This window comes from Rhipicephalus sanguineus, unplaced genomic scaffold (genome assembly GCF_013339695.2).
Source record: "Rhipicephalus sanguineus isolate Rsan-2018 unplaced genomic scaffold, BIME_Rsan_1.4 Seq43, whole genome shotgun sequence".
Lineage (NCBI taxonomy): Eukaryota > Metazoa > Arthropoda > Arachnida > Ixodida > Ixodidae > Rhipicephalus > Rhipicephalus sanguineus.
The window spans coordinates 25,227-40,001 of NW_023615233.1; the positions used below are offsets into that span (position 1 = coordinate 25,227).

The window sequence follows — 14,775 nt, forward strand, 5'->3', positions numbered from 1 at the left end:
AGGCACGCGCGAGCGCTCGCCCCTGTCACGCTTTAGAAGGAATGTTTTAACTTTTTTTCGCTTCGTGTGCGCTATATTTTTTACCGCGATCGTGTCTGAAGTGTTCGTTGTAAAAGTAGGATGCTTTGAAAAATGTTCGCTATATGTGGACGCAGCTTCAATGGTTAGCATAGGAAAATCGTAAGTGCACCCAAATATGGTCGTTATAACCAATAGATCGTTATATGTGGGATCGTTATAAGTGGGTTCGACTGTATTTTGCTAATTTATTTCAGGAAAACATTAAACCGTGTTTGGAGGCAAGTTAGTTTCGTTAATTCGGGGTGATGCCAACATTGAACCTATGAGTACTTGCTGAGGAATGGAAATTTCTTCGTTAGATCGGGAACTTCATAGATTCGGGTTTTGTTAGATTGAGTTTTAACTGTATAGTCTGTTGATAAGCAACATTTATTTATAAGCTGCATATGCTTGAGCAGTTAATTTGTCACAAACACTGGCTTCTAGATTTGTCATAACACCGCAACACATTTTTCACATAAAGGAGCCAAACGAAAGCTTGATGACAGAAAAAGTGTCAAAAAAAACTTTATTTTTTCATGCATTCAAGCATATTGTGGTCATTTTTGGGGTAGCAAAAGTGCAGCCCATTGTCAAGTGCAATATTCTGTTTTAAGTCGGTCATACTGTATGACGTTAAAGGGACCGACAACCAATTTTTATGGTACCATTCTTTTTTAGCGCAATGGAATGTGTGCCAGTCAGAGCGTCTAATCCAGGAATGGTAAAGCGGTAAATGCCGCAATTTATAATAATAATAATAAAAAAACAAAATTTCGATCTGCGGCAACTATGAAGTCGTATACACACAACACATGCTTCAAGCAGTAGGAGGTGAGCTTGGGAGCAGTTAGTGTTTGTGCGAGCCGTTTGCTGCACATGGATGCACTCCGCACCTCGACAGATCCCACTAGTGACCGTGAATGAAGCACTGCTTATCAGTGTACAACATTTTTCACCTCGTGAGCAGCATAGAATAGAGCGGGGATGGATAACAATACATATACTCTAATTTTGAGCACTAGTTATGGTGAGCATGAAAGCATCAGACTACAGCAAACTGAACGACTCCATATTCCAGCTTCCAAGGCTAGTTCGCTAGGCTGTGTGACCTACCTGATTTTTGTTACTTTTAAACGTGATTTAAAAATATAAATCATACTCTTATCATGAAAAAGATGCTAGAATCTGTCACGACAAATCAAGGTCCTTCTATTTCCACCATGATCTAATCACACGTTCTCGCCAGTTGTCGGTCCCTTTAAAAACGTTAAAAATGCTCGCCCCTTCCCTTACTTTTCAAAAGAGTCAAATATTACATAAAGATAAAGCACAATAGGCTACAACAATGGAAAAAATGCAAACATGTAAAATTCAGACACTGGGCTTTGTAGCAACAGCATGCCATGGATTTAGTCACAGAATCAGCACAGCAAACATAGTTTAACATCAATACCAGGATTCTACACTGAGTGTCAAAAGTGCAGTTTTTTTCATCTCTTGGAGGATCATAAAAAAATGATTTATTAGGCCTTGTGCATTACCACAAATCAGCAGCTCTTCTTATTTTTAACATTGCACAATTTTGTAATAACAGCCAATATGCTATATGGCCTGACCTTTGGTTCCTCCTGGTAATTCAGCATGACATGCAGTGTAAATGTACCATTTATTGTCAAAAAGTTAAGCTCAGATATTTACACAATATAAAAAACAGTTCCTTGCTAAGGTACAGTACTATTTGCTACTTGTGATGCCATGTCACAAAGCAGAAATAGAAAGGCAAACTTAGCATTTACCCAGATTACAAGTAGCATTAATCAAAATGATTGTGTGTGAGCACATTTACAGTACCGAGACAGGTGATACTGTGCAATGTGGTAACAAAAAAAAAGGTAAAAGACTCGATCCCACAGAACAGTCAACTTGTACATACATGCCTTCCTACATGAGGCTATCGGTCTCCTAACATATTGTTCATCATTTTGTACTCGTAGGTACTACAGTACAGAGAGCATGCAAGCACATCATGTGTGCCAGTTATTATTTAAGCATAAGGCCAAACACCATTAAATGTCACCAATGGACTTCACAAACACAAAATTCACTTTTCAGTGACATTTCTTAAATGCGTTGGATTTCATGCTACAAAAAAAGCTAATATAAAACATATTTAGTGACTTTAAAACTTCACCATACATTGAAAACACAAACTGAGGCAACATGGCTTTAGTAAGCAGACATTGAGTATAAAACAGGCGTTCAAAATTTTGAAACATGCTAACAAAAACAAGTTTATAAACAGAACAAGCATACAATAAAGCAGTCTTTGACACAAACAAGATTCTAACATTCCTAAGTAAAAACACAGCTAAGATTCAGTGAAAAACAGCAAACTGGTCCTACTATCCCCCCTTTGAAAGATCTTACAAACTTCACATTATGCCAAGTTTGCTTCCTTTTTGGACCTCTACGTTGCTTTACAGTAAATGCATGTTGTGTGATCAAATTTAACCACCTCCCTCAGCGCAGGTTAGCAATATAATGCAGGCATAAGTAGAACACTGCCCTAAACCCACTCATCGTCCATTCTCATATCCTGGGAAAAGTGCCTGCAGTGTTTTCTGCAGGGACTTGTTGACCAACAGAGTGTAAGTGTTACCCAGTTCCTGGCGGCACGTTGGGCAGCTGAACACCTCAGCCTTGAAAGACCTCTGCAAACAGCTCTGTAAGGTCACAAACACACGGGAAGGGAACACCATGGTTATGCAAAGGGAAGCACAGTGTTTTCAGCAATAAAGAAAGCAGTAATGTCAGTGCTGCTCCAGAAATGTAACTAGGTATGAAAAAACATTGCTGATCCCTCTGTTATAAAAATCGAAAATCGGTATAACACGAAAGTGAAACGTGTCTTCACAGAAGTAGTTGACTGTTTATTATTGTGCACTGATATATAAGAGCTTGTACAATGTCCATCGGTGTTTGGCAGCTATATCACTGTTTTACGTGGATGCACCCACGTTGACGCCTTGTGGCACATCTCCATCCCGACGACTAACCCTCATGCTCATGATTTAACCACTGTGGCGTTGCTGATATACCGGGTGTGCCAGCTAACTTTAGCCAAGGGTTAAAAAATACAATATTAGAGACAGGCGAGTGAAATCAGTTGCAAATTGCTGACCGTAACCTTGTGCACTACGGACAATTTTTTGTTTGGTAAATAATTAATTTGTTCCTTTGGATTATTTAACTAAATTGCTAAATAATGACTTTAGGCAAGAAATGTTACTTGCAAAGTTTGAGAGAGTGTTCAGAAACCCCAACTGCATTATTTGCGATAAAGAAAGTCTCACGCATACCATTTTTTCCAAGCTGCAAAGAAAGCCCGCGAAATACAAAAAGAACCACGTGACTAGCACATTCACGTGCAGCGAAAATGCTGCTCTCAGCCGTGGTTTGAACTAACAAAATCAGCTGCGGCCGGGACTCGCCAGCTCCGTTGCAGCGGTAGGCCGATAAGCTGTCAGTGGTTTCTTGGCCCGCGTCAGCCAGTTGGCACACGTGACTGTGCAAGTTGTAGCGAGTGCGGGCCAAGAAACCACCGTTAACTTATCGGCCTACCGCTGCAGCAGAGCCGGATGCAGCGGTCCATAATGCTTGTGCTTTTTTATGCAAATACCAACAAAACACAAAGACAAAAATGTGAACGATTACTGTCATCTCTTATCTTCAATTTTATACTTTCATGATTGCATCACATTCAAAGCTTCTCTAAAATGCTATATACTACCACCAACTAGCCCCATTCATCACTTATCTGTCTCAAGAAGTAACTCCACAAATTATTGCCGATATATAAAACAACACCCGGCTACCACCCTGCTGGAAAACCTCCTACCCTATCATGAGAAGTTTTCATAAATTAACAAAAAAAGTCTTCAAGTTTTTGTAGTAACCAGAAAAGATGTCCAGCCAATGTGTACACTCATAAAGAGACTGACGCCTACCTGGCAGAGGTTATGGTTGCAGGGTGTTGTCACAGGGTGGCAGACCAGTTCTTGGCAGCACACACATGTGAACACTGTTTGAACACGATCCAGGAAAGCCACCCGGCCTGCTGATGTCATTGCCAAGCATTCACTCCAGAGCCGCTTGTTGCATTTATCTGCTTCTATTGTCTTGCACACCGATGCTTCCAGTGCCCAGGAACTTCCGTGCTGCCCACTGCTGGCTCGTCGCTTCTTTGGAGTAGCCACATCTTCACCAGAGCTTGCTGGAAGTTTCACAAGATATTTCAGATGAACACAAAATATGCACCGTCGTTCAAAGCAAAATTCATAAAATGTATCACAGAGCCACATTAAAGCATCCTAACTGTTTCTTCAGGTGAGTTCTAACAGCTAAAATGCTGCGTACTCGAAGGGCTAATGCTGTAACCTGTTCACTGGTGACCAGATGCAGTACTCTTGAATTATCCCTCCTGTGACATATAGCACAACTTTGCTGCAGACATGTTGGTGTCTATAAATAAAGTTGGTTAGTTAAAAAAAAAAATGAGTGCACGTCCTTTTGGTTCTCTCAAGGTAGTCAAATTGCCTTTAATTATTGAGCACACCCGCAGGCTGTGCGCACATATTATATTAATAAGCACATGCTACATCCCGTTACAATAGGCTCACAACCTAAATTGAACAAGATATTTACAAGCAGAAATATTCTGACCATTATATTTGCCATTATACTTCAATACAACTACCATTCGGTTTAAAGTGAGGCTGCCTGTTCATGTGAGACTTTACTCATGTCTTCAAAGAGAAAATTACCTCTAGACCGTTTGCCTTTTCCTTTAGCAGCTGTAGCATCATTTTCTGAGCCAGAATTGTTTGCATCACCATCTTGAGACTCCAGGTAGCCTTCAGGATACTATAAAGCAGAACCATTAAGAATAAGAAAGCAGAAAGATGCAGGCACATATATATAAGACTGGAATATAAACAGTTCTGTGCAATAATTTTTATACGGCCCACAATTAAGTTGTAGAACTATCGAAATTGTGCCACAGGATGGCAGGAAGAATGGAACATACATAATTACGAATTTTTAGAGGTGTGCGAATGGCAAATTATAAAACCAAACCAAATACAAATCAAATAGTGATGACACCGAATCAAATGCAAATACAAATTTAATACTATACAAATAGTTTTAGAATAGTAAGGCAACCATTTTCAATACGGTTCTAGAATTCAATAATATTTTATTTGGAACAAATAGTCCCAAACAGTAACAAAGGAACATTACAATTCACTTTAACCGACCAAAAATGACACAGTTATGTAAACTGATGTAAGCTCATATAAGCAGTGACAGCGTACAAGATATTTCGTAACTGTAGAGTGAAATACAGCGGTTGCTTCAGAACTCAAGGCAGTACTTTCTCAGCACCTTTTAAATAAAACTGAAACATAAAAATTAAACAATGTTTGATGAATCAACATCATGAATCTCGTGATGAACAGAGCAGATTCAGGACACTTATGCTTCGGTGACAGTGGAGTTTTAAACAGAAGCACCTTCATCTGTGATTATACAGCATTGATAGTCTCGTAAAATGTGGGGCTGCATGTATCTTGTTAATACAATAATTAAAACAAGAAAAGTGCTCCCTAGATGTTCCAGCGTTCTGTTCCTTTGGGGTTGTTCAGTCAGTGCCGATTATTTGAAAAGTATTCTAAACATATTTAATATTTCGAATGTGCTATTCGATTTGAGTACTGAATCGAATAGAGCACTATTCAATTCATTATTCGAGATTTTCGAACATTTGCACACCCCTACTAATTTTACATGCAAACAACCTAATGATTTCTAGTATATAGTATGTTTAATCCTATGACGGCATCTACAGGACTGCATAATTTTGATAGCATTATGCACAAGCAGCAGCCGTTGATTATTTTATTAAAATGTTACTGTACAGCCTCGACAGTATTGCACTGCCTCAGAAGCTCCAAATTTTAAACACAAAGATACAAATGATTGTTACATCTAGCCAGTTCACTCATTTGAAAAATAAAACACTCAACATCAGCTAAACAGACATTCAGTGAACTCCTAACATGTGACTGTTAGTATACTTTTTAATGGCAGAAATTACTTAACAGGTTGCATTCTGCAACATCATGCTTGATTTGGCATGGGCATATTTGCTAGCAGACATTTCAAGCCAGCAATAATGAGAAATGAAAATGTTGGGCCACTGCTAGAGCAATAACAATAGTCTGACAGCATTCAGTCCATTGCCAGAAATTGAAAAAATTGCAGAGATTTACCGTATTTACTAGGCTTATATGAATAGTAAATTTTAGGTTCAAAGTGAATTCGAAGTGAATAGTGATTTGGTCGAATAATTTTGAATCGAATTCGAATAGTATATATCACATATTATCACAGCACTGCGGTGCTGCAGTAATTGAAACAAGGCATGTGCAAATGTCATTCTTTTCGGTTCAAAGGAAGTCGAAGCAACTTTGAATAGTAGCAGGATTTGACTTTCGGTAGAATGCGAGCGATAGCCTGTAAATATGTTACGTTTTAAAATTTACTATATTTAGAGCATATAAGCCAATATAAGAAGCTTCTAAACTTAAAAAATGATGAATCGATGTGAGGGTAATATGTTCATTTAACCTTGAAGTAGGGCTGCGCGGCAGTGCGGATTTTCCCTGGAAAGGTATATTCACGGTATAGCACCTGTCCACTGCAGTGAAACCATCTTTACAGAGGGGGGGGGGGGGGCGGGGGGTACATGCAAATTAATATAACTAAGTCAACTGCCGATTTTTCGGACGCCCGATTTTCCGGACATGCTCGAAAATTCGGACGCTTTCGCGGCACCATCACCAGCCCCTAGATGTCAATGTATAAGAACGTCCGAAATTTCGGACGCTGAAACTCATCGGCGTCAGATTTTTCAGACTTTCTGCCCAAATTGCAGGTCCGAAAGGCATTAAGTGAGACCTCTACTAATGAGAATCGCTGGGTGCCCGTGCTATGCACTTCCTCAGGTTTTACAGTAGTGGACCTGCATTTAGCACAGGATTTAGAACTACACCAATGGCTATACAAGTTTTTTACCGTTCTGCATTCTGCTGAGGGCGATGGGACAAAATATGAGCTACACGGCTGGTTTCAAGCTACAGGCTGTGGAGTTGTTGAGGACGAGAATTGTGCTGCGGCATTTCAAAATTGACGAAGTCCGTGTGCGTTACTGACGGAAGCAGCTCGACAAGATGCGCGCTACGAATCGGGACCGGTGTGCCTTTAGGGGACCGAAGACCAGAGAGTTTCCTAGTGTGGAAGATGTCTTAAAATATGTCCGGGACCTGCGAAAGGAATGCACGCATGAGCCACAGACAGGAAGCATGGCCTCTTGATCACCGCTTTCAAAGCAAGTTGGGTGGACGACACGCTTCGTGCGGCAAAACGGACTGTGCTTCAGGAGGCGGACATCACTTTGTCAGTGACTGCCTCCCTCCTACAAAGAAAAGGTAGTCAACTTTCACAAGTTTGTGATATGCTTGCGGCAGGACCAAGAATTTATTCTCTCGCAAATTGGGAACGCGGACCAGACGCCCATCAATTTTGACATGCCGATGAGCAGGATGTTCAATGAGAGAGGAGCGTGCAGTGTGCTTATTAAAATGACAGGTGCCAAGAACCAGCGTTTTATGGTAATGCTGGCTATCACGGCAGATGGCAGGAAGTTGCCACTGTACGTTATCTTCAAGTGGAAAACCATGTCGACGGCAAACTTCCCAGCCGGCATGCATGTACGAGCCCTACAGAAAGGAGGGATGTCGGCCATTCTAATGGCTGATTGGGTCTGCACTGTCAGGGGACGGCAACCTGGCGCCCTGCCTCTCCCGTCTCTCCTTGTGCTGGACAGTTTTTGCAACAACCTGGGAAAGAACGTATGCAGGGAACTGAAGGAGCTGTGCACCGAGATCACCATCATTCCAGGTGCTGCAGCCCGTTGATGTTTGTGTGAACAAGCCGCTCGAAGACTGTGTGCGCCACTTGTACACTGACTGGATGGCCCATGGAGGGCACACCCCGATGACGACTGGCTAGATTAAGAGGCCGTCTGTCGAGCTGTTGTGCTCCTGGATCTTGGACGCATGGCGCTCGCTGCCAGCTGATTTCATCTCAAAGAGTTTCAAGAAGACTGGAATCGCAAATGCACTGGACGGCAGTGAGGACGACCAAATGTGGGAACAAGATGTCAAAGTGGCCAGCGACCTGGACAACAGGTCTAGCGATTCTGACGAAGATGAGTGAAGTGCAACAAGAAAGCTGTTTTAGATGCGAAGCATCTTACAGCAGAGTTCAAACCGGTGGTGGTGGTGGTGTGCGGCGTGACCACCCTTACTGCGCATGCGCATACCCTCTCCACACACCTCCCCTCTCCCCTTTCCCTCTCCAATCTTCCTCTGAAACGCAGGCTAGACATGCCGAAATTCTCTCTTGTGCAACGCCGCGATAAGTGCCAGCGCATGCACGTCCCCTCCCCCCTCTCTCCTCTCCTACGCTGCCCCCTCTCGCGTGCCTGTAGATCGCGTTCCCCGCTTGCCCTGTGAGAATTAACAGCCAGGCTAGAGGGAAGACAAGACGCGCGTAGCGTTCCTCTTCGCGTTCCACGACGCGAGGTCGGTAGCATGCCCAACGAACGCCAACGGAACGCGATCGTGCAAGTGCTCCGGCTTCGCATCACCTCATGGTCCCCTTTAGCGGGAAATGGTGTAATTTTCAAATAGTGTACGCGTACGTTTACTGCAAAAGGTAAGATATCTAACTTTTTTTTTTCATTACCACATTTTTGCTCATCCCGAAAAAGTTTTCATAAAATTTACTCCACATAATAAACACACCCCCCAACTTTGCTTCGATTTTTCGGGAAAAAAAAGTGTGTTCATTACACGAGTGTATATGGTACTGCATGCTCTTGAAGAAACCCATTTTTTTGGGATACATTTGGAAACTAACCTGCATGCAAAGACCCAGTTTCTCAGCAGCTAACTTGCCAGCTGCCGTCCAAGGGGCGGGACTCTTGTCATCTCTTCGAAGCAAGTAGCGCCAGACGAGGAAACCAGACTTGCCTTTTTCAGGCCAGTACTTCACCAACTGCAACCAGAGAATCAAATGTACATGTAAAATCATTAAAAACAACAATGGCTTGCGACACACACAGCAAGAGACTCAAGAATGGACAGGCACCCACTACCGTCCATGCAGAAGTGCCATTTTCAATGCAAACATGTCATGATCCATTGAGGTAAAGGCACAGAGTAGCAAATTATTAAATGTGAACTCATATTGTAACACTATACCGACAAAAAAAAAAAGAGGAAAAGACAGCCAGCATAGCAGAAGACATGTTGCAGAAGAAGAAGAAAAACTTTTATTGACCCTAGAGTCATCTATAATGGGAGGTAGTCTGCCCAGCCTTGCCTGTCAGCCACCTCCCCGGCTCTACTTATAGCCCAAAGCTGGACCCCAGGTTATTGAATGAAACAATTTTTTACCCACGCCACAGGTGACGGAGCGACCAGGAGATTAGGTGATGGAGGGTTTTCCCTGCAGTTCCAAAAAATATGGGAGAGGATGGCTATTTTACCGCATATCGAGCAATGGGGACTAATGCGGTCAGGGTAGATATGCGAGTAAACATACAGGGAGGGGAAAGAATGCGTCCGACTCATTCATGCATGCAGGCCACAATCTTGTATGCCATTCAGTGCGTTGTAAACAACCTGTAAATATAACCTGTGTTTTCAGTGTAATGTTCTCATGGAATTGTGGCGATAGCTCCACAAAACCCTGTTCGAAAGCTTTTACCAGGTGGAAGGAACAGTAGGAGAAAGATTTAAAAATTTTTATTCATAAACCATAAGAAACCTCTAGTGTAATGGTTGGCTCCCTTTTTTTGTCACTCCTAGGCTAAACAACTAATATTTCCGAACAAATAGTAAATGACTCACCTTGTATATTCCATCGTAGCGGTAGCCATCTTCAGGACAATACTTGGAATGCTTTCGACCTTTAAAGCTCCTGATCACTCGCACAGGCTTGCCATCTCGCCAATTCTTTGCTTCAGCACCATCTTTAGCATTTATTGGCGCTGCACAGTTTCGGGCAAGAGACCTAGAAGGCAACAATCCCCTTGACTTCACCGTACTTAAAAACACATTAGTTATATGGTTAACCTTCACAATGCTGTTTAATTACTTCAAATTCATTGCTAATGAAAAAGACTGTTTCAAACAACACAAGATACATTTATATACAGTAGAACCCCGCTGTTACGTTCCTCACTGCTGCGTTTTCCCGGCTGTTACGTCGTTTTCCGCCGGTCCCGGCATAGCTCCCATAGGATACAATGTATTGGGAACCCAGCTGTTACGTCGTAACTGTCGGACCGTTCCCGTATGATACGTCGCGAAGTGCGCCCGGAGCCGACGAGTGACTACCAAAGAGAGCGGCCATGGCGCATTTTCATGCAGCTTGGCCTCGTTTGACCGTAATATTAGCCGCATGAGAGGCGCAAGCAACAATCTTTCAATTGATGCAAACAAAAGCATGGCCTTCGAGATTCAAATTGCAAAGATGGCGTCTATGACGTAACTGCTCGCGAAAGCAAGGCCTTCGAGATTGGCATTTACTATTGACAAAAGCATAGCCTCTGAGATTTGCATTGCACAAACATGGCGTGTATGACGTAATTGCTTGCGAAAGCAAGGCCTTCGAGATTGGCATTCACTTCTGCCATCGCGTTGGCATAGACTCATCATCATCGTTATTTGTCGGAGAACGGGAGGAGTTCGAGCTGGTTGGAGCTCGCATGGTCGTGCGTGCGGTTCGCGGTCGGACTCGCCGCGCCGGTCGTGATTGCGTGTGCTTAGTTTTTTCATGCCTACAGCTGTTGGTGTTAAAAAAATCACATACGTTGATTACATTTCTGTGGATAAGGCCGTCCTAAGCTCCGCGTTTCTATCCATCGACTAGATCGCGGCTGAGCGCGCCAATTTTCGTGCTGCTCGTAAGAATTGAAATAAAATTCTGTACCACTAAATATTTTGCCGTTTTTCCTGTTTTTCGGCTCTTACGTTTCCCGTCTCTTACGTTTATTTCCTACGGTCCCTTCAAAAACGTATCAGCGGGGTTCTACTATTAAGGACACTACCAGTCTTATCAGCAATCACTGTAGGAAGACCACATACAGATCAATGTTACAAGTGGCTATGACACAATAACACAAGTATAAAAATCCAAAAAGGACAAACATAAATCAATTCAGTTATTCATTTATTTAATATACTACTAAAAGAAACACTATTAACTCTTTCCTTACTGCACCCATAGGGCAGTGATAGCCCACTATCGATGGTTTGAATTAACGCTTTCAAGAAAATCCGCCCCGTTCATGTACACACTGCGCCATCTGTCTTAAGGGGAGACGCGGGTCTCTTTTTTATTTCTTTTATTAGCTCGGAACACTGTTTCACAAATAAATGTTTATTTCTCTTCTCTTATTAGCTGGGTGAACTGAACAAAATTTAACAAACTTATCCCATTTTTTCTGCAGATTCCAAATCTCTAATTAGATTTTTGGTAGCTGCATTAGTACAAAAGATGTGCAATCTCTAAAAGCATATTTCTTACGGGAATTTTTGGCAACTTTGCTTTGTCAAACACAGAAACAAAGTATGTGGCAAGGCTGCCAGAGAGCTGGTTTAGCCAGTGATGCTAATCCAATTGTCTTCGACAAACTTTGAATGCAAAATTAATAGACGTAAATGTGAGTGAAATTTTTTTGCTGCATACTATTTCTGATAATCGAGAATTATAAATTGGTGAACAACATTATAAGAAAATAAATAGCATCACCGGCTAGACCAGCTTCCTGGCAATCTTGCCACATACTTTGTTTTTGTATTTGACAAAGCAAAGTTGCCGAATATCCCTGTAAGAAATATGCTTAAATATGTGTTAGAAATTGCATATCTTTTGTTCTAATGCAGCTATTAAAAATCTACTTAGAGGTGTTGAATCTGCAGAAAAAGCTGAATAAGTGTGTTAAATTTCATGCCATTCACCCAACTTTTAAAAAAGCATTTTTTAAGACTCACGTCTCCCCTTAAGAAGAACTACAATTTCCTTCTGTATGTAGCTCGTTTTTTTCCCATGTGGCCTTGATATTTGAACATGCTCCAAAGTTGCGTGATCGTCAAAGTGGAAAGTGAAAATGGCCGCCGCCGAATGCGGCGCGCATGCGCCTCAAAAGATCGCACATATCGGCATTCCGGTGTGTTAGTGGCTGATTTCATTGATTTAACGAGGAGCAGCAAGTCTGAGGATGCTGCTGTCTCGTCGGACTTGGCTCTGAGAGCAACGATGATGCAAATCAGCCGGGAAGATCGGTCAGCTTCGCTTTCTGCTTCAGGCCGTCTCAGCTCGCGTTTCAGCACCAGCCTGCCAGGATGGAAACTTATAGAAGCTGTAAAAAATGTAAGTACGACTAGAAAACCACGCAAAAAACAAGAGTTTACTGCAAGAAATGCGACGTTACGCTATGCTTTACATTGAGGAACTGCTTTGCCATACAGTGCACCCAATTGTAATGCTTACAGTAAAATTTTTGTTGGGAAGGTTGTGTTCAATAAAAGTTTGAAATTTTCAAAGATGGTGCCTATTGGACGGCAGTACATTTTGTATATATCATAACTTTTGTTATATTTTTCTCTTAGAAGATAGATGCGTCTTTACAAACTCTGTTAAATTTTGCCCCGCAATCTTTAATCTGGCAATTTATATCTTTCGCATGACATATATCTAGTTAATTAAACTTGCACGCATGAAAAATTCATTCATTGTGCTTTTTGTTTATGCATTACATAAAATATTACCTAGGTGCAGTAGTTCCTTCAGCAAAAGAAATCTAGTGTGGCCTGCAAAAAACACCTATTTTCCCCACAGTAGGGAAAGAGTTAATAACTTGTAAGCTCGACTTGCTGTGCAAAGAGCAGGAAAGAAGGAGGGAGACGGGTTAATAACAGGAAGCGAAAAATTTGCACACATACGTACAACAAATAAGATAACACTGCTCAGCAAAAATAATGCAGCAACTGTGTAAAAAATTTTGGGACATATAGATAAGCAAAATAGGAAAAGAAACGTTTTTATGAAATATCCTTCAGTAACTATCTACAAATCCACAACATATCCACAGATCCCAAAGCAAGCAGAGTCAACCTTTTCCTTGCAAATTGATATTGTCTGCAAGATACTAGCCACAAGGCTAAATCCTTTTTCCTTGTCAATCAAGATCACTTGCAGGGTACTAGCCATGTCTGCACTACCATCTTTACCGCTACTCAAGCTTGTCACTTGTCACAAAGTAAAAACAAAAACACCAGATAAGGTGCTCACTCAAACCACATATGGTATAATACTGAACTATGCCACTATGCTGAGTGTAGCGCACAATATGATGTCTACGAGGCAGATTTGAAACTCCGGACTTGAAGGGAGCACGCCCTTGTCCACCACATTAGTTGGGCTTCCACAGAAGTTGAAAGAGGAGGAGAGGCTGAGGAAAAGGCATCTTTGCCTATCACGTGTAAAGTGTTGTCGGCAACAATTTGGTTGCACCAAATCATGTACATAAATACAATTAGGCCTCTACATTGCCTCATAACTATGAAACACCACCCCCATCAGTGCTTCATCAACCTAGCAAAAAAAAACTTTCATGTTGCTATCTCATAAGAATACTTAGGAATCCTCTCCAACTTTTTTTTCTGCAATTTCGCTTCGAAATATTCTAGAAATATTCGAGAAATATTCGAAAAATATTCTATTCGATTCGCACTCACAATTCAATATTCGAATTCGCTTCGCACCCTAAATTTTGCTACTCGCACAGCTCTAGTTTTCACACATTTTGGCCTGGCTTGACAATAAAATTAGCCATACTGTTGGGGTGTGGACATCACCCATGACGTGTTTTCGATTACTGCCAGCAAAAAGCATAGACTTTGAGATTTGTATTTGCTGTTGACGTCATAGACTCCATGTAAACATAAAGCGTAAGCCGTTACAGTGACAGGGTGTCTACCGAGTTGACTTTTCTAAGTTCCCTGAGTTTTCCAGGTTTTCCCTGAGTGTTTTTGCTAAAATTCCCTGACTGAAACAGAACTTTGTTTTATGTCAAGATGGATAGAGACCATATCGCTCGGTGATGTCACTCTCTAATACGCACGTTAGAAAATAAAAACGACTTAATCCCATTTGAATAGTACATAGAACAGCTAAACCTCAATATAGCGAAGTTGGTAAAAGCGGCAACTCTCTTCGTTATATCGAAACTTCGTTAAACTGAAATTCGACCTTTCATGCAAGGCATAGTTACTGAAGGATTAATCTGCCACAGAATGTCACAAGAATGCTCGGCTAATATGCAACATGAACAAACTTTTTTTATTTTCTGCGTGAAAAAAAGTTAATTTTGTTGAGCCTGAGGTGCAGCAATCACAGTTAAATGCCTTGCCAGAGTGTCACATGTAAATACGAAACAAATGCGGGTTTAATGCACTGTGGAATTGCGCTTGTTCTACTGCTGCGGGTTGTTGTCAAATCCTCGCGCATTGCCCA

The 14,775-nt window shown here is 41.6% G+C and overlaps 1 protein-coding gene across 1 annotated transcript; it reads right to left on the reverse strand.

Annotated features, from left to right (window-relative positions):
* Positions 1-1,173: 1,173 nt before the first annotated feature.
* LOC119377290 (E3 ubiquitin-protein ligase UHRF1-like) lies at positions 1,174-10,266 on the reverse strand (the record flags this gene model as incomplete). The annotated part of the gene is made up of 5 exons (XM_037646823.2): positions 1,174-2,786; positions 4,071-4,336; positions 4,887-4,986; positions 9,109-9,246; positions 10,104-10,266. Coding segments are annotated over 5 exons (814 nt in total), but the record flags the coding sequence as incomplete, so codon positions are not given.
* Positions 10,267-14,775: the final 4,509 nt, after the last annotated feature.